Raw genomic sequence first — 17303 nt, forward strand, 5'->3', positions numbered from 1 at the left:
CAGTTCTAAAAAGAATTGCTCAAGAGCTTGGAGGTAAGTTCCGGCTACTTTAAACTGAAAAGAGCCTCCGAGACCCTAAACTCATTTTATTATGTACATCTATGCAATGCAGTACAGTATAGAATAAGTATGTACTGTCATTTAAAGATACAATTTGTCTTACCCGGACTGATATTAGTAGAATTTTTTTCACTAGCGAAATTCCTTTTGCAGTAATACTTTAATACTGAATTACATCACGTATCTTACTGCTTAAAAACCACGATCTCTAATCTTTGGAACTCATAACGGTGTATGATAATGTCTTTACTTCCTTCCTTCATTCTTTCTGACGAATCTAAAGAACGCATCTCTAAAATCCTGGATTTGACGCAAACTATCGCTCGTTATGGTTGGTTACCTTTTATCCTATATATGGGCTGGTCTCACACTGCTAACTCTCCAAATCTACTAAACCTTTTGTCTCCATTACCAAGTGTTTAGATGAATTTAGTTTGCAAAAGGTCAGAAACGATCTTGGAGCCAGTTTGCGCAGTATGGTGGGCAGATTTCACTATTAGAGCCCTGAAAGAGTTGCTTATTGCTCGAGAGTACTACTAAATATTGATCGTACTTCATAGGACCCCTTGTATATACATAAATGATTTACTTCTACATTGTAGATTAATTTGAATTTATTTAACATTTTTTATTATACTTATCCTTAGCGATGAGGCACTGTTGTCCGTGACATTGGTAATTTATTCGATGTCCTTGCCCGCTGGTATAACTGGTGCACAATACACGAATCGATGAGCACTGAGGTCAGCAAGGTAAAGAAGGAAGCAGTTGCAGGTCTCACTGCTGGTACGATAACTACGGTGCTAAGTCACCCCTTAGATCTACTTAAACTTCGCATTCAGCTTTCGGTGACGAAACCCGTCGGTACTACATACTACCAATTGGCTCAAGATGTCTTCAAGGGAACAGGGCTATTGAAGGAAGCATATAGGGGCCTCGGTATCAGTCTATTGGGAAACTCTTTAGCTTGGGGTCTGTATTTTGGGTTATATCGGTACTTTAAAGATGTGGCGTTGAACTATTGCTATCCAGGCAGCGACACTGTGGGGGGCTTGAAGGACAGCAAACTGTCCTCTAGCATGTATTTGATTACTGCAGGCTTCAGTGGAGCCCTGACATCGGTACTTACGAATCCTGTATGGGTTGTGAAGACAAGAATAATGGCAACCTCAGCGAAGGGCCCTTACAAGTCTACTCTTGAGGGTTTCTACAGAATATACCGAAATGAAGGTCTTGGGGCCTTCTGGAAAGGACTGGTTCCATCTCTATTTACTGTTTCACAGGGAGCAATCTATTTCTCATTATATGACACTTTAAAGTTTCACTACCTGCATACAAGTCGCGACAACACTGCAAGAAAACTCACAGCTTTTGAAATAATTGCTATAACTTGTGTCTCTAAGATGTTATCGGTAACTGCAGTTTATCCTTTAGTGCTGTTGAAAACAAACCTTCAAGATTTGGGCTCTAAGCTAAGCATCAAGTCTCTAATTAAAACAGTGTACTCGTCGAGAGGATTAACAGGCTTCTACAGAGGACTTTTCGCCCACCTAATTAGAGCAATACCATCAACCTGTGTAACGTTCTTTGTCTACGAGAACACCATGCATTATCTGTAAAGAACATCAGTAACGATAGTTACATTAATTGTATACTGCATCTTATTTCTACAAATTGTTCTAAAATGATAAATTTGTTTTAAGATTTACAAAAAAACACTTTATATATTGTTGATATTTGGTGGAAGATTCATGACCTTATGATGAAAACATTTAGTAACCGAATTGAGCCAACTTTTGAGCAGTCTCAGATTCAGCAGTGGAAGCCTTAGCAACGGCAACCCTCTTGTTGAAGGCCTTCTTCTTGGAGTAGTACTCAGCAGATCTGACCTTTCTCTTCTCTTCCAACTTGGCAACAACATCCTCGTATTTCCAGCCGACAGTGGTGGACAACTTACCCAAGGTGGTGAACTTTCTACCTGGCTTCAATCTCAAAACTCTCAAAGCTTGGGGAACAACGACTCTCTTCTTCTTGTCGTATGGAGGTGGGACACCTTCGAAGACCTTTAATCTTTCCATAGCAGCCTTACCACGAGCAGTCTTGTGAGGAACCATACCTCTAACAGCCTTGTAGAAGATTCTGGATGGAGCTCTGAAATGGAATGGACCTCTGGTCTTGTTGAAAGCAGTAGCCTTTCTCAAGTAGTCGTGGTACTTCAACTTGTTTCTGAATAGTTCACCAGAAACATTCAAAGCTTCAGCTCTGACAACGACAATTTTTTGGCCATTCAACAATTGCTTGGCAACAGTGGAAGCCAAACGACCCAACAAGTGGCCCTTACCTGTTAAAAAATTGTTAGTACAATGATCTCATAACATAAATCTATGCAGTAAGATTTGAAGCTTTAGGATAATATAACTGAAATAAACCATATCGGAAATACTGAAATCAACTAAATGTTCAGTTGGTTGTAATCAAATAATAACATATTACCATCTCATAGTAAAGTTTAGTATTAAAACCTAAAATCTCATAAATCGGTTACTGCACATCTAGTATCCACGAAAGGAGCTTAGTACGTACCGTCAATGACAACAACGGGTTCGAAAGAAGACATCACGCAATTATCGATTGTTCCTTGTATGTAAAGTAATCTTAATGCTATCGTTAATACCGTGTTTTCTATCATAAGTTTTCATGATTGTCCGATGCGTAACCAGTGAGTAACCCGTGAGGGTTACCGGCGGGGTCCCAGGCTAGCTGGTGTACCGCCCGAAGCTCTGCCTACTGAGGCAGAGCGGCATGGTAGCGCGTCTGGAGCTAGGCTGGAGCTAGTGGACCTGCACTGTGCTAGCCTCGCAGCCGTTAGAAGGAGCTTAATTAATCTTATTTCTCTAAAAAAGAACAGTCGTGAGGATGTTATGATGTAGTACATTTAATGTACGGGCGGTAGTCATGGGTTATTTTTTCGTATAGAGGGACAGAAATATTTGATTATATAATCGCCAAGTAGGTTGCCATGGCCATGCCAACTGGGTTTAGTTTTCTTGTTGGGGTGGGACCTAGAGGGGTTAATTGCGGCTTCGCTGGCTAAGGCTTCCATTGTAACCGCGTGCGCTTTGGGAAACTCGGAAAAGGGTAGCATAACGGTTACAGTAATACGGTCCTGAATATTGGTCATCATTCGTAAGAGCAGCAGTATATCATGCAATTGGCGGTGTGCCAGTTTATGGTCTTGCAGTAGTGCTGACCTGTACATTACATCGAGACCCGAGATAATTACAAGAGTCCGCGGCGGTTTTGCTGTCACGCGGGCAGCTGCTAGAGATTGGTAGACTTTTCTAACCGCGGTGCTGAGTTCAGCGAGATTCAAGCAAAGAGTGATTCTGATACTATCGAAAAGTGTAGGAAGGTTTGTTGCCGGCACGTGAGCCTCCTTTACGCTTTTCTGGAAGGTTGCAATAGGGAAACTGTTCCGACAATCTATGTATGTTAATTCGGGCGGCAGTGACTCCTGATTTGAAAACGGGACGTGAAAATAGAAATCTAGGATGCGTGAACATAGGGCTTCGTCGGTAAGGCTACCAATGACTTCCATGGGATGATTTGCGAGGTATCTTGTGATAGGTACGAGTTTAATTCGCTTGTATTCTTCCCCAAGAATGTTGAAAATGGCGTGGTGAGATGCGCGTACGCGCGCCCTTGTATGCCCAGCATATATATATATATATATATGTGGAAGAACAAATCCCAATACCTCGCATACTATATGTAAAACGAAATTATCTATCTACTCTTTCCCTGGAAAAGCAAGAGTTTAAATATGAAAATCTATTTAGTTGCTACTTGAGAGTTTTCCATCTTATCAGGCATTGCGGCAGTTGGCCCGTTTTCTTTCATCAAACTCGCCTTCGAACCGTCAACATCTAAAACAATCCCTTCACTGGTATCATGATTATCAACGCAGTTCTTCTTAATAGGACTAGAAGTTAGTGTATCTTCCTTTTCGCCCCCAGAGCCGCCTGAATCAGTTTTCTGTTTAGCAGAACTGACACCGTGACCTGCAGACATAGACCGGCTATTGTTCGGGTTAGAGGTCGGTGCCGCGGTAGTACGCGTCGCTGCAGGTGTGTTATTAACAGAGGAAAAGTGCAGCAAGTTCCAAACACCAGGACTACTCTGGTTTGTAGGCGGAAAACCATTTTGATTCAGATGGTGGCCTTGGCTTAATGACGAAGCCTGATGATGCTGCTGACCTTGGGCTACGATCATGCCATTACTATCCGTCTGAAGTGGGGACCGTGACAAATTTTGAGAACCTCTATCGGGGGTGTATGCTTCTACAGCGGAGACATGAAACCTCTTAGTTGGTGAATGTAATAACGAATCGTTCACAGGTGATAACTGAGGGGCACCAGCGGACAAAGTCCCAACCGATAGAGAAGGAGGGGGGGAACCTCGAATTCCTGATAACGATGGAAGCGATGTGCTGGAATTCGTGGGTTGCAGATGGTGCTGCGCAAGAGTTGTCGATTTGCCTCTTGACGACAGCTTTTGATTTTTGCTAATGGCATGCTGAGATTGAATGGACATATTCATGTTACTGCTATGATGTCTTAACTGATTCGATGGAACCTGGTTTTCTTGTGATAATGACTGTTCATACCTTGCTGGGGAAGCATGGCTAGTAGTAGGATTTGAGTTGGGATACGCTGCAGATGATGTTGAAGAAACAGAGTCAGTCCCTGCATGTGGTTTAGCAGATACACCTGCCTCACTGCTGTTTTGGATAGGCAGATGGTTGTATCTTGACATGTGTAACTGCAGTTGTCTGGCTACCGATGAACCACGCTTGACCTTACCAATTCTGCCCGAACGCCACTTATCCAGAAATTCACGTTGGTAGTCTTCACTAATCCTCCATTTCATACCTTTACCGGGCTCACCGGGTTTCCGCGGAACCTTTTCAAATGCTTTGTTTAGAGATAGGTTGTGTCTAATCGAGTTTTGCCAACCTGATTTACTATGACGGTAGAAGGCATAAGTATTCGAGATATACTTGTAAATGCCAGCAAGTGAGAGTTCGCCGTCTTCGGACGACAGAATAGCTTGAGTGATCATAGTAGCGTATGAATGAGGTGGTTTAACGTTTTTATTTTCATCGCGGGAAAGATCTGTACTATTATCTTTACTGTTGGAAAACCCAGGGTCTATAATCGTCCCATACATGGAGCCATGGTTCCCTATCTGGTCAATGCTATTATAGTGTGCGGGTTGTTGGAAATGGCTATGATACATCTTGAAAGTAGTCATCCCCGAAACGTTTGTATTTTTTACGTCTAGAGTAGGTTGTGGTACACTCTTGATCAGCTCTTGAAGTAATGGGTTGTTTGTTGTTTGTGCATATGCTGCTGCCAGCTTGGGGCTTAGGTATGACAGCGCTGATGGGTCAATAAAAGGACCTTGATCAGGCAGAATAAACATCATCTGTGTCCCGCCAATATCAAGAATAGTCCCGGACGATAACGGTACCGGTTCAGTATTAGGTCCTGAGGGTATTCTATGAAAGTTTATTTTAGCGCCATTTCGCCCAAGAACTCGAAGTTCCCAGATACCAGTATTCAAATTAAAGCCGATACTCGCATGCAACCGCGATACAACCTTTGCAGGACCCAAATCTATATGAACAGACTGGTCCTGCGGCGAGGTGTTACGTCCTATGCTGGTAAACATATCCTTGACGTAATACGTCCAATCTCGGCCAGATATCTTCGCGTACGCCTGAACCTCCGTAGCTGTGTTCTTTTCGTTCGAATAGACCTGCGACACTGTCGTTTCGTCCTTCGGAGCGTCCAAAACCGAAATCACAGCATTTATCAGATCCTGTTCATCCTTTACAGTTAGTACCCTTCCTAGCAAATTTTGACGATAAACAACACCACTACATACCTGTTGATAATGATTTGACCCAAACGGATAAGTCATCCTTATTCTGTCGTCTCAGATTCAAACCGAGTTTTCTAATCTCCTATAAATCCACTTATTCAAACGTTCGTCAAAACTTTATCACTACTTGTTCCTGATCGCGTATTAGAACCAGATTATTTCGTACCTAGCTTGGTAGTAAACAAAACCTAATTCAAAAACACCGATTATTTTATTTTTATCGTAGCTAACGCCAATAATAATACACCAACACCCAAACCCACGTTTAAAACACGCAATGTCTCTTCGTAAAACTCAACTTTGGGAGATTTTGAACGCTACCAATATGTCTCTTTCCGTATATTTTTTGTTTATGTGTATATGCTTTTGTCTGATGTGAAATAACAACAACACGTTTCTTTTTCAGCGATCTCTGCCGTGGGCCATGATGTTTACACGTGACGTCCCGGGGCGGGAGTCTTTTTTTCCGAACCCGATCGTCTTGAAAAAGGGTCCCGGCGGTAAACGTATAGTATCTCTCTTCTGCATCTAAGTCATAGTAGACCTCCAATAGAGCCTTCAAACAAGGGCGGTTAAATTTTTTTTAGAGCTTCTAAATTTGTCGAAATTTGGTGGCAAATTCTTCTATAGGATAACATAAGAATTGCTCAGGTCAAAACGGAAGTTCGTAGCTAGCTTTTTCATGTTCGAATGTCGGAAGGGGATAATCCCGGTAGGGCTAAACGAAAGCGTGTAACTAGAGCTTGTGATGAGTGTCGAAAAAAGAAGGTAAAATGTGATAGTCGTCAACCTTGTGTACACTGTACTGTTTATTCTTATAAGTGTACGTACGCGGAGCCTGCTCGCAGATCTAGGAGTGTAACGACTGATGGACTTTCAGGGGATGTTGGTGTTGGTGTTGGTGTTGGAAAACGGTTACCGCATTCGAAAGTGAAATATTTACAGGGGAAGGTGTCAAAGTTCGAGCGGCTATTTGGGGAGTTATTTCCTGGTCTTGTTAGTGAGCGGGATATTGACGTTTTTGATATTGGGACGTTTAAAAAACTCTTTGAGAAGCGCTGTGCGAACAACATCAATATGAAGGAACTGGTCGAGGAGTACAAGCTCGTGGTGCCGCCGGCTGATATTGATAGCATGAGAACACCAACTCCTGGTTGCGACGAGCCTGGCGAGGCTGGAGAACATGTCGCCATGTACGATGACAGTAAGGAAGTCAAGGTAATACTGCCACCAAAGTCCGTTGCAATGCAGCTCCTGAAGTATGTGTGGGAGCGGAGTTGTGTGCTGTATCGCTTTTACCATCGACCGAAATTCCTGCGAGAGCTTGATGAGTTATATGAAACAGATCCGAAGGACTACACGCCCCAGCAATTACGCTTTCTGCCAATGTGCTATGCTTCACTGGCTGTTGGCGCGCTCTTCTCCAGTTCAGTACCTGTATCTACCCAAGGTGGATCTCTAGGGGGAACTTTGCATAATACTAAGAAGGATAAATTTTCGCAGGATGAGGGTTATAGGTACTTTATTGCAGCTAAAAAGCTAATTGATGTGTCGAACGCTCGTGAGATAGTCGACATTCAGACCCTTTGTATGCTATTTGTATTTTGCCAATGTTCTGGAAGGCTTTCTGTGGGTTATACTTATATTAGCGTAGCGATGAAGGCATCTCTTCGCGAGGGCCTTCATAGAAGGCTTAGTCCAAAGGAACAGGAAACTCGCTCGCCAATCGAGGTAGAAATGACAAAAAGAGTATTTTACACAATATACAAAATGGACCTATTTGTTAACACAATGCTTGGGCTACCGAAGACTATTTCCAAACTTGATTTTGACCAGGAGCTGCCTTTAGAGGTTGGCGATTCATGTATTACTGAAAATGGAATCATTCGAGATATCCATTCAGATTCACTGTCTTCTTCTGGGGTAGCTAACTATCATACCAAGCTATGTATCATCATGCATGATATAGCTGATAGCCTATATCCCGTTAAGAGCAAGAAATCTACCATCTCACAAGAAGTTATTTCGGGATTGGAACTCAAGTTAATTGATTGGCTGGAGGAATTACCTCCAGAACTTGTACCAGGTTTAAAGGATGTCCCTGAAAGATACTTAGCCGCAAATAAAATGCTCCACATTACTTTCCTGCATATGCAGCTGATTCTATATCGGCCATTCATTCAATACTTCTCGAAAGATTCACCGAGACCGAACGCTCTCTCACTGGAACGGGCACGCAATTGTATATCTGTTGCCAGAACAGCGGTTAGTGTGGCCCAGGAGCTACTGCAGATGAAGATGCTGGCAGGCTGCTCCTGGTTTGCAATGTATACTATTTTTTTCAGCGTTGTTGGGCTACTATTTTACGTGCGAGAGGTAGTTCCAAGCAACGAAAAAGAATCAGAGGAGTACAATGCTGTTCTGCGATCCGCTGAAACTGGTAAAAACGTTCTTCGACAATTGAAAGATACATCTGTTGCCGCTAATAGGATCTATAATATCCTGCTTTCACTATTCAGGTCTTTTAACGTCAATGTTAGGATTGAAGACTCAGAGTTACCGTTAAGCGGCAAAAGTCGGAATTTCCCCTCGGAGGAATGCCCACGTGGGAACAATTCAATAGAACAAAGGAGCTCGTCTTCCATCGCTGAAAATCCGATTGACACTGAATTTGAGCAATCTTCTAGAGGAAACATTAGTACAGTTTTACCTATTATGGACAATATGCAACATAACGATATATTCCTATCTGGCTCGTGTAACCAATTAGACATCACCTTCTTGGATAAATATTTACAACCATATGTTTCATCAGCTTTCGATTTACCTTCAGGTGCTGAATTTGACAGTGCAGTGGTAAACGAATAGCTCGAGGATCATTCTGGGAGGGACTTTAAATAAATAGCAAATGGACTTTATATAATTAAACAATAGTTCTTAATTCGTTTTTTACACAACTTTTAGCATTTGTCGCTGTGTTTTATGTTTACGATAGCGGAATTCGTCATTTAAAGTTAAATAATACAAGTGATGATATAAACAAATAATTGATAAAAGACAGTACTAGTAATCAATAACCCCCGCATACTGATTGCAATTGCTGAAAATTACTTGTAAATAGTGCTAACTATACTTCAATTCATTGAAACCCGTGAGATACGTGCGTAAATATACATACTGCTTTATTAAGCTAATAATTGGTTAAATATAAACAACCCTGGATGGCATAGATCACCTTTTAGGTGGATGCTTTGGAGTATGTATCAAAAAACTTACCTTGGAAGATGTCGAAGCGCCAGATGTTGTAGGCGACCGTTTTAATGCATTACTTTGTGGAAAGCGGTGGTTTTGATCAGGAGAAGAAATGTCTTCAACACGCCTCTCTGCAATTGCCGGTGACTTATTCACCGTGAAAGTAGACATCTCTGGTACTACTCGAACCTGTGCACTTTGTGTTCTCCTATGACCCCTATTAAAACCAGTAATAGACGATGAAGATGTTATGTTGGCCGGTGCTTTTAAAGGAAGAGTATTTGGCGGTAGGAACATGCCATCTTGTGTATTCGAGAACATGTCACCGTGCTGTGGTTGCGGTTGTGCGTTATGCGATTGCTGTTTTGCAAATACCCCTGTCAAGGGTGTAGCAGCGTGCAGTAGCTGGGTCAGTGGATTGGCAAGTTGAGGCGAGGGACCAATTGTGACCCTATGTGAGGGCGCTGATGCTTCTGAGTGTGCTGAATGTATAATGTTCCTTGGCGATGGACCAGATGGTGATTGCACATTCGTAGGAAATGTATACCGTGGGCTCGTTACCGGAAGGGGATACCTAGGGGTGGCCGTCGGCGACACGTTATCCTGCGAATTTCCTGTCCATCTCTGCTGTAACTGAGGTAGGATGACTGTAGGATGAGCATTCTCGTGATGTTGTGGCATATGTAACTCAGAATTATGACGTCGATGGCGAGACAGATGCTTGGGCTCAGTTCTTTTCCGCTTATTATCATTCACCTGTTCACCCCCCGGAACAAATGCATTATCTAGGCCGAAATTAGTACTAGGTAATGTAGATTCAACTGCGTTATTCGATCGTGATGCTTGCAGTAACCTATCAAATGTGCTAATCGGGATATTTGATCTGATCAACTTGGACAAAATCTCATCGATCTTGTTCAAATTATCTCTTTTTAGGCTTTCCAGTTTAATGCGATCAGTGGTCAGCTGTAGCTCGATATAGTTTCGTAATATACCGTCGTCTATTTCATTTGCTAGCTCTTCCTCTCCTTGATTTCCCTGTCTCGTTTGACCCTCAGTAACTCCAATTAGGCCTAGTTCTTTGCAGATCTTTAACCGATAATGAGAAAGTTCTGATGTCGATACTCCACCTACCCCAGTTGTAGCTGTAGCAGATGGACTAACCGTTGGCGCATCATATAAGAGACTATTATCTTCATCTTCGGTGGTTTCGTCACTAACAGCGCCATCATTCTTATGCGCATTCATTATGTGGTGGTCAGTGTAAGCTCTAATACAATTAAAACTTAAACAGCGGATCTTTAATCAATGTTTTCAGATTAGATGGTTTAAGTAGAAGAGAACCTACGAATACTTTGTTTTTGGGTGTGCGCCTTAAGCGTTTTGATTTATGACCACTAGTGATGTGGTATTATAATATTTTCCTAAACACCAAACTTACACGCTAATTATATATATTAATTTAAAAGTCGAAGAGAAACGAATCAAGTAATAAAACAACAATATAATTTAGAAGACATATAAAAAAAAAGACCTAACCAAAATTCTAAGGTTCAGAAGGTCACCTCACTTATATAACTAGCCGTCCTTTTCAAAAATATGCTTTCAACAAATGGTACGTAATTTTTTTTTTGTTTTTTCACTTGTACAGAACGATCTTAGCCTTACCGGAAGTAACACCAACGGTACAACCATCAACACCATCACCATTGTACTTACCATTACTGTAGGAACACTCACCGTTGATGGAAGAGTGCTCATCAGCTGGAACAATTTTGATATTGTAACTTAGAGGAGTACGGTTGTTTGGGTTTGGAATCAAAGAAACGTAGGCAATCCCGTCAACGTAACCAGCACCAAAGTTCATTGGAGCCCAGTTACCGACACCAGAACCTGGCTTACTCCATAGACATCCTTCAGACCAATGGACGCCAAGATCGTTGACGTAGTATTGGGCAGAAGTCTTCAATCCACGCCACTTGTAGTAGCTGTCTTGGTCAACGACAGTTAGTGGTTTGGTTGCACCTGGTCTGACGACAGTAGGGATAACCATTTCTTCACTACCTGGGTAGTCAGTTCCACAGATAGAAACAGATTCATCTAGTTGGTTGACAACAATAGCTTTGTCGACACCCCATTCACAGAGGTAGTCGTGTTTAGTGTTTGTACGGTACAAGTAGCCATTCTTACACAACAGACCACCGCTAGATCTACCGTCTGCTGGTTGGTCGTCAGGCCATTGAGTCTTGCACATACCAGATTGACAAGCGTAAGAACAGTAGCTACCTTCGCGACATTTACCACCAGTAGAAGTGTCAGGGTTTTCAATACCAGACCATCCACCAAAGTCTAACCAGTCAATTGGAATCACACCTTGACCAGCAGGGAATTGGTCACATCTGATAGTACCGTCAACGAAAGCGCCACTTGGTTTGGCAAAGAGAGACAAGTCACCCTCGATACCATGCAAACCGGAATCGTCCCCAGATGGCTTGTTGTCGGAATCTGGAGATGGCGAAGCCTTTGGTGCAGGTGAGGAGCTAGGAGATGGAGTAGGAGTGTCCTTTGGAGTATCCTTTGGAGTGTCCTTAGGAGTGTCCTTTGGAGTGTCCTTTGGAGTGTCCTTTGGAGTATCCTTAGGAGTGTCCTTTGGAGGATCCTTTGCAGGAGTATCCTTTGGAGGTGGAGGGCTTGGCGAAGGAGCTGGAGGGCTTGGGGAAGGAGGCGAAGGACTGTTTGGTGGTGGAGGACTTGGAGATGGCGAATCGGTTGGAGTAGGTGTCGTATCAGGTGATTTATCGTTTATTGGATGACCCATCCCATCAACCGTAATAGTCCGGTACACGTATTCAACAGCAACAGCACGTTTATGCTTGTGACCGACAGTATAAGTCTCTGAGTAGGATTGGTCGACGCCATAAGGTAGTGCCAATGCGAGAGCTCCAGTAAGCGTTAGAGCAACAGCAGTAGAGGAAATCTTCATTATAAATCAATTAATATTATATTCTTAAAAATCAACGTTGCGGACTGTCCTGATAATTATATTGAAAGGAGTGAATATAGTTGGGACTGCAGTTAGGCTTAGCTTACACAGTAGTTTAATGAAAGAATAAAAGTTGGCTTTCTGTAGTTAGCTCTGTTGTGCAATTTCCTTAGTGAAATATAATCCTAAACAAGTCCAAATCTTTTCAGCTTATAAGACAAATTACACTAGGGGTTAAAAAAGAAAGCATATATACCGTTTCATAGGTGGAATCTCAGATTTTCTTTAAACATCGGTATTTTTTTCTCGCATGATGACATATCCCGAACGGATAACCGTTGAGGGAAGGCACCCGCGAGATATCTCAGAAAAAATTAGATAAAATCACGTGAAAATCTTTGGCGGACAAACGTTTCACGTTTGTTAAAAAAAAAGCCTGGAACGTATCTTATTGTTTCAGGATTGTTTTGGAGAAGCACCTGAAACCCCCGTAGGTTTTTGGTTACGCTTGTTTTTAAAGTGCTTGACTAGTGGCCCAAGTTTGAATTTTTTGATAACGGCCCATTCTGTGAGCCAGAGTGGAGATAAACTAACCGCCCAGGATAAGATAGAAGCGAGCTTACCGCGATAAACAAAGATTGGATCAGATGAGGAGTAGACATCTTTGAGGAGTCTCTTGGCGTATACATCAGGATCCATAAACTTGAAGCCAGAGAAGAAGTTCATACTGTATTCGTAGGCAGCTATACCTTCTGGGAAATTCATTCTGCTGGTTTCGGGTAGTGTGTGACGGTCTCCGATGTCTGTGCGAACTCCGCCTGTAACAGCGTTAATAACACGAACACCGTAAATGCGCATTTCTATGTGCAGGATTTTAGCGTATTGGTGGAGAGCAGCCTTACTTGCAGAGTAGATCGTAGTGATAGGGAAGGGGACGGTGGCCGCGACAGAACCGGTGAAAACGATTGTTCCCTGGGCATTAATTAAGAAGGAAGCCAATTCACGGGTAATGTTCACGGGCGCATAGAAGTTAATTTTGAAGCACCTCTCGACTTCGTCGTGCGGGGCGTCGGTAGCGTAGTTGGTGCATGCCTGACCTGCGTTGTTGAACAATAGGTGGATTTTTCCATCTGGAAGTAGTTCTGTGAGCTTCTCGCGCAGGGAAACCACGTTAGCCGGCTCCGAAATGTCCACGGGGAGGGCAATCACCTTTTCTGCGCCATACTGAGCTACTAATGGCTCGATAGGAGCGGTTCTCCTGGAGACAGTAATAACCTTGTAACCGTCAGCGGCTAAAGCCTTGGCTAGGGCAAAGCCAATTCCTGAAGAAGCACCTGTGATAACAGCGACCTTAGTTTCAGTCATTATATTGATAATAGTTTAATAGTTTGGGTTGTTCGGCTTTAATATTGTAGTCATTTTTTCCAGGGAGTTTTTATGAGTCGTTGGACCTTCAGTAGTAGTCAAATATATAGGGTTTATGCTTAGTTGGTGCTGATTAATGTATGTTGACAGATTAGGTAACGGATAAGACCAGGTATATTTATTTTATCTTGCGTGTTATTTGCATGTCTCCCGTGAAGGTATGTACAGTATTTAGAATGTATGATACTAATTTTAGACTACGCAAGCTGCTAAGGATTTACATAAATAGGAGGAGAACTTAATGTTCTTCATTAAAGACGTCCTTTAAGAACGCTTCTTCTTCGGCAACATGGAGACCTTTACTTCCAGCCGCGACTGCTCCATTTGGATTTCTACCTACATAACGGAATGGGAAGTTGGCGTACTTGTCTGTCTCTTTTAATGTAGTAGTCAAACGTGGAGAAACGTAGGACCAAGCACCCATATTCAATGGCTCTTCTTGACACCAGACAATGTCCTTTAGGTTTGGATAAGTGTTAAAGGCGTCACGCAAAGCGTTGAATGGGAACGGATGTAGTTGTTCAATCTTCAAGAAAGCCGTGTTCTTGTCACCCAACGATTCTCTCTTTTTGTGGAGAGCAGCGTAAACTTGACCGGTGATAAGAACTAATCTGGTGATTTCTTCCTTCGTTCCAATAGATTTGCCGAGCTCCACATCTTCAATGATCCATTGGAAGCCGCCGTCGGTGAACTCGGACAGATCAGATCTGGCCAATGGATGACGTAACAATTGTTTGGAGAAGAACAAAATTAATGGTTTACGGAATTGACGATGCTGTTGACGTCTTAGAATATGGAACAAGTTGGCTGGAGTAGTTGGGTAGGCGATTTGAATGTTACAGTCTTGGTGCTGTCTTTGAGATTTCAATTCACTTGGGAAGAATCTTGGATCTTCGTTACCCAATTGTAAGAATCTTTCTAGACGACCACTGGAATGTTCTGGGCCTTGTCCATCGTAACCGTGGGGCAATGACAAGACTAAACCAGAACGTTGCTTCCATTTTATTTCCGCACCAGCTATGTATTGATCGATAATGACTTGTGCGGTGTTAGCGAAATCTCCGAACTGAGCTTCCCACATAACGAAATGGTCAGGAGAGGTCAAGGAGTAACCATACTCGAAACCCATACACCCGTACTCAGACAACGAGGAGTTACAGATAGTGAAGTCACCTTGCTTATCCGATAACTTCTGTAGAGGGGTATAAGTATTGAAGGAATTCTGGTCGTGAACGACTGCATGTCTTTGGGAGAATGTACCTCTTTCGACATCTTCACCGGAAACTCTGACATCATAACCTTCTAACAACAATGTACCGAAAGCCAAGGCCTCACCGGTTGACCAGTCGATACCTTCACCAGAGGTAACGGCTTTGCCTCTGTTGCTCAAGATTCTCTTCAAGTTACGGTGAACTTCGAAGTCCTTTGGCCAGCTTGAAATAGCCTTGGCGACAGACTTCAAAGTTCCTGCATCAACGTTTGTAGGGTTGTGAGGTAAGATCTCGGATGCCAATTCCTTTGGTGTCTTAAAGTTTTCCCAGAAAACAGTCAACAATTCTCTTGGGTTTGGTTGGTAGTCCTTACCATTAGCATAGGCTTCCTCAAACACATTCCAGACCCATTTCACATGCTCGTCAATTTCTTTCTTTGTCATAGTACCTTCAGAAAGCAACTTCTCTTCATAAACGTCGAAAACAGATCTTTGCTCAGAAATTCTCTTGTACATAACTGGTTGGGTAAAGGCAGGTTGGTCAGTCTCGTTGTGACCGTGTTTTCTCCAACCGACAACGTCGATAATAACATCAGTGTGGAACTCAGCTCTCCATTCGGCAGCCAAGTTGAAGATGAATGTTATAGCTTCCACATCATTGGCGTTAACATGGAAGATTGGAGCCTCAATTGCCTTGGCAATATCAGATGGATACAGGGTCGATCTAGCTGATCTTGGGTCGGTGGTGAAACCGATTTGGTTGTTTTCAATGACATGGATGGTACCACCAGTTGAGTAAGCTGGTAAATGTAGGAATCCCATGGTTTCGTAAACAATACCCTGAGCAGCAAATGCAGCATCACCATGTAGCAAAATACCCATAGCCTTTTTGTAAGTACCGATATCGTTCTTAGAGTGCTGGATGGCTCTAACTCTACCCAAAACAACTGGATCCTGAGATTCCAAATGAGATGGGTTACCAACCAAAGATAAGTTAACATATTTGCCTGATGCAGTTGGGCGTTGGTAATTCATACCCAAGTGGTACTGCACATCACCAGACCCCTCGCTGTCATCTGGTGAGAAAGAGCCCTTAAATTCTGAGAAAATGGACTCGTTAGGCTTATGAACAACGTTGGATAGCACGTTTAATCTACCACGGTGAGCCATACCCATGACGACGTCTTCAACACCAAGTTCAACGGAACGGTCGATCAAGGACTTAATACCAGGAACAATACCTTCAAGACCTTCTAAACCGAATCTCTTAACGTTAGGGAACTTGGCAGCCAAGAACACCTCTAAGGTGGTAGCCCAAGTCAATCTATCGAATATCTGCTTTTTCTGTTGGACTGAATATTCATAAGGTTTCTGGATTTCAATCCTCTCTCTTAACCACTCACACTGCTCCTTGGATGGGATGTGGACATATTCAATACCGTAACTGGAGCAATAAAGCTTCTCCAATGCTGCAATAATTTCTCTTAACTTCATGGTAGTTCTTCCATCTCTAGCGAAACGGGGCAAAATACCTGGTCCTAGTTGGACTTCATGGTCCAAATCTTTTTCTGTAAACCCGTAGTATTCCAAAGTTAGTTCCCTTGGCAAAGGTTTACTTTTATCGTCACCGAAAGAGAACCCTAACGGATCGATATGTGCCTTCTGGTGGCCTCGCACCTGGTACGCTCTACAAAGCAATTGCACCTTTAAATGTAATAAAACGCTGTTGTCCACGTTGGCACTCAAAGCAGCGCCCTCCATAGGCATCACAGGGTTCACACCAGGCCCTGTAGGAGTTGGAATTAAAGTTGGAGGAGCGGTGAAGGCCGACGAGGCTGGAATGTTCAAATTGCCCATATTCTTAAAGTAAGCATTCCAAGAAACGTGAACAGATTCTGGGTCTTTCTGCCAAGCGGTATACATCTCCTCGATATATCCGACATTGCTTGTAGATAGAAAAGTGTCATGGGCAGGAGCACTCGAAGCGCTAAATCTTAACGACACAAACGACCCATTGGTATGAGAAAAACGGTTCCTTAACGAATTCCTTAGCACTGAGCTTTGGGAACCTTTAAGTATTCTCAACATTATTTATTGAATGTGATCTGGTGACACAAATTGAAAAATTTCACTAATGCTATTGTAGTAGTTTCGAAAAGCTCACCGATAGTAAAAACTGCACTGTTTGCAGTAACCTTGATATAAGGTAAATTATTGAGACCGAAAATCGTTTGTAAATGGCAAAATTTACTTGTTACAACCACGCTGTCATAATTTACCAGTAGCAATACCTATTACAGACGAACAGAATGCTTTATATTGTACTGGGTTATTGGAAGGGGTGGGCGTATCGGAATCGACAACGGCGACTACAGAACTCACCGGCTGTCGGCGTGATCATTACATACGATACGGCATTTTAGTTGG

General features: G+C 42.7%; 10 protein-coding genes across 10 annotated transcripts; 3 read left to right on the forward strand and 7 right to left on the reverse strand.

The window, feature by feature from the left end:
• Positions 1 to 294: 294 nt before the first annotated feature.
• On the forward strand, positions 295 to 483 carry TOM7 (Tom7p; the record flags this gene model as incomplete). Its single annotated transcript, XM_018131441.1, has 1 exon — positions 295 to 483. The coding sequence occupies one exon, from the start codon at positions 295 to 297 to the stop codon at positions 481 to 483; it is 189 nt and encodes a 62-aa protein (XP_017986671.1).
• Positions 484 to 791: 308 nt separating this feature from the next.
• FLX1 (flavin adenine dinucleotide transporter FLX1) lies at positions 792 to 1679 on the forward strand (the record flags this gene model as incomplete). The annotated part of the gene is made up of 1 exon (XM_018131440.1): positions 792 to 1679. The coding sequence occupies one exon, from the start codon at positions 792 to 794 to the stop codon at positions 1677 to 1679; it is 888 nt and encodes a 295-aa protein (XP_017986672.1).
• Positions 1680 to 1832: 153 nt separating this feature from the next.
• AW171_hschr31527 (60S ribosomal uL13 domain-containing protein) lies at positions 1833 to 2749 on the reverse strand (the record flags this gene model as incomplete). Its single annotated transcript, XM_018131439.1, has 2 exons — positions 1833 to 2401; positions 2644 to 2749. 2 exons carry the CDS (start codon positions 2747 to 2749, stop codon positions 1833 to 1835), a joined length of 675 nt encoding a protein of 224 aa, XP_017986673.1.
• Positions 2750 to 3013: 264 nt separating this feature from the next.
• On the reverse strand, positions 3014 to 3658 carry CSM2 (Csm2p; the record flags this gene model as incomplete). The annotated part of the gene is made up of 1 exon (XM_018131438.1): positions 3014 to 3658. One exon carries the CDS (start codon positions 3656 to 3658, stop codon positions 3014 to 3016), a length of 645 nt encoding a protein of 214 aa, XP_017986674.1.
• Positions 3659 to 3891: 233 nt separating this feature from the next.
• FKH1 (forkhead family transcription factor FKH1) lies at positions 3892 to 6045 on the reverse strand (the record flags this gene model as incomplete). Its single annotated transcript, XM_018131437.1, has 2 exons — positions 3892 to 5943; positions 6010 to 6045. The coding sequence occupies 2 exons, from the start codon at positions 6043 to 6045 to the stop codon at positions 3892 to 3894; spliced, it is 2088 nt and encodes a 695-aa protein (XP_017986675.1).
• A 651-nt stretch (positions 6046 to 6696) lies between these two features.
• On the forward strand, positions 6697 to 8874 carry ASG1 (Asg1p; the record flags this gene model as incomplete). Its single annotated transcript, XM_018131436.1, has 1 exon — positions 6697 to 8874. The coding sequence occupies one exon, from the start codon at positions 6697 to 6699 to the stop codon at positions 8872 to 8874; it is 2178 nt and encodes a 725-aa protein (XP_017986676.1).
• Positions 8875 to 9237: 363 nt separating this feature from the next.
• On the reverse strand, positions 9238 to 10506 carry POG1 (Pog1p; the record flags this gene model as incomplete). Its single annotated transcript, XM_018131435.1, has 1 exon — positions 9238 to 10506. The coding sequence occupies one exon, from the start codon at positions 10504 to 10506 to the stop codon at positions 9238 to 9240; it is 1269 nt and encodes a 422-aa protein (XP_017986677.1).
• A 391-nt stretch (positions 10507 to 10897) lies between these two features.
• On the reverse strand, positions 10898 to 12241 carry SIM1 (putative glucosidase SIM1; the record flags this gene model as incomplete). The annotated part of the gene is made up of 1 exon (XM_018131434.1): positions 10898 to 12241. One exon carries the CDS (start codon positions 12239 to 12241, stop codon positions 10898 to 10900), a length of 1344 nt encoding a protein of 447 aa, XP_017986678.1.
• Positions 12242 to 12697: 456 nt separating this feature from the next.
• AYR1 (acylglycerone-phosphate reductase) lies at positions 12698 to 13606 on the reverse strand (the record flags this gene model as incomplete). Its single annotated transcript, XM_018131433.1, has 1 exon — positions 12698 to 13606. One exon carries the CDS (start codon positions 13604 to 13606, stop codon positions 12698 to 12700), a length of 909 nt encoding a protein of 302 aa, XP_017986679.1.
• A 298-nt stretch (positions 13607 to 13904) lies between these two features.
• Positions 13905 to 16964, reverse strand: KGD1 (alpha-ketoglutarate dehydrogenase KGD1; the record flags this gene model as incomplete). The annotated part of the gene is made up of 1 exon (XM_018131432.1): positions 13905 to 16964. The coding sequence occupies one exon, from the start codon at positions 16962 to 16964 to the stop codon at positions 13905 to 13907; it is 3060 nt and encodes a 1019-aa protein (XP_017986680.1).
• Positions 16965 to 17303: the final 339 nt, after the last annotated feature.

Source organism: Eremothecium sinecaudum, chromosome III, assembly GCF_001548555.1.
Source record: "Eremothecium sinecaudum strain ATCC 58844 chromosome III, complete sequence".
NCBI classification, from domain to species: Eukaryota; Fungi; Ascomycota; class Saccharomycetes; order Saccharomycetales; family Saccharomycetaceae; genus Eremothecium; species Eremothecium sinecaudum.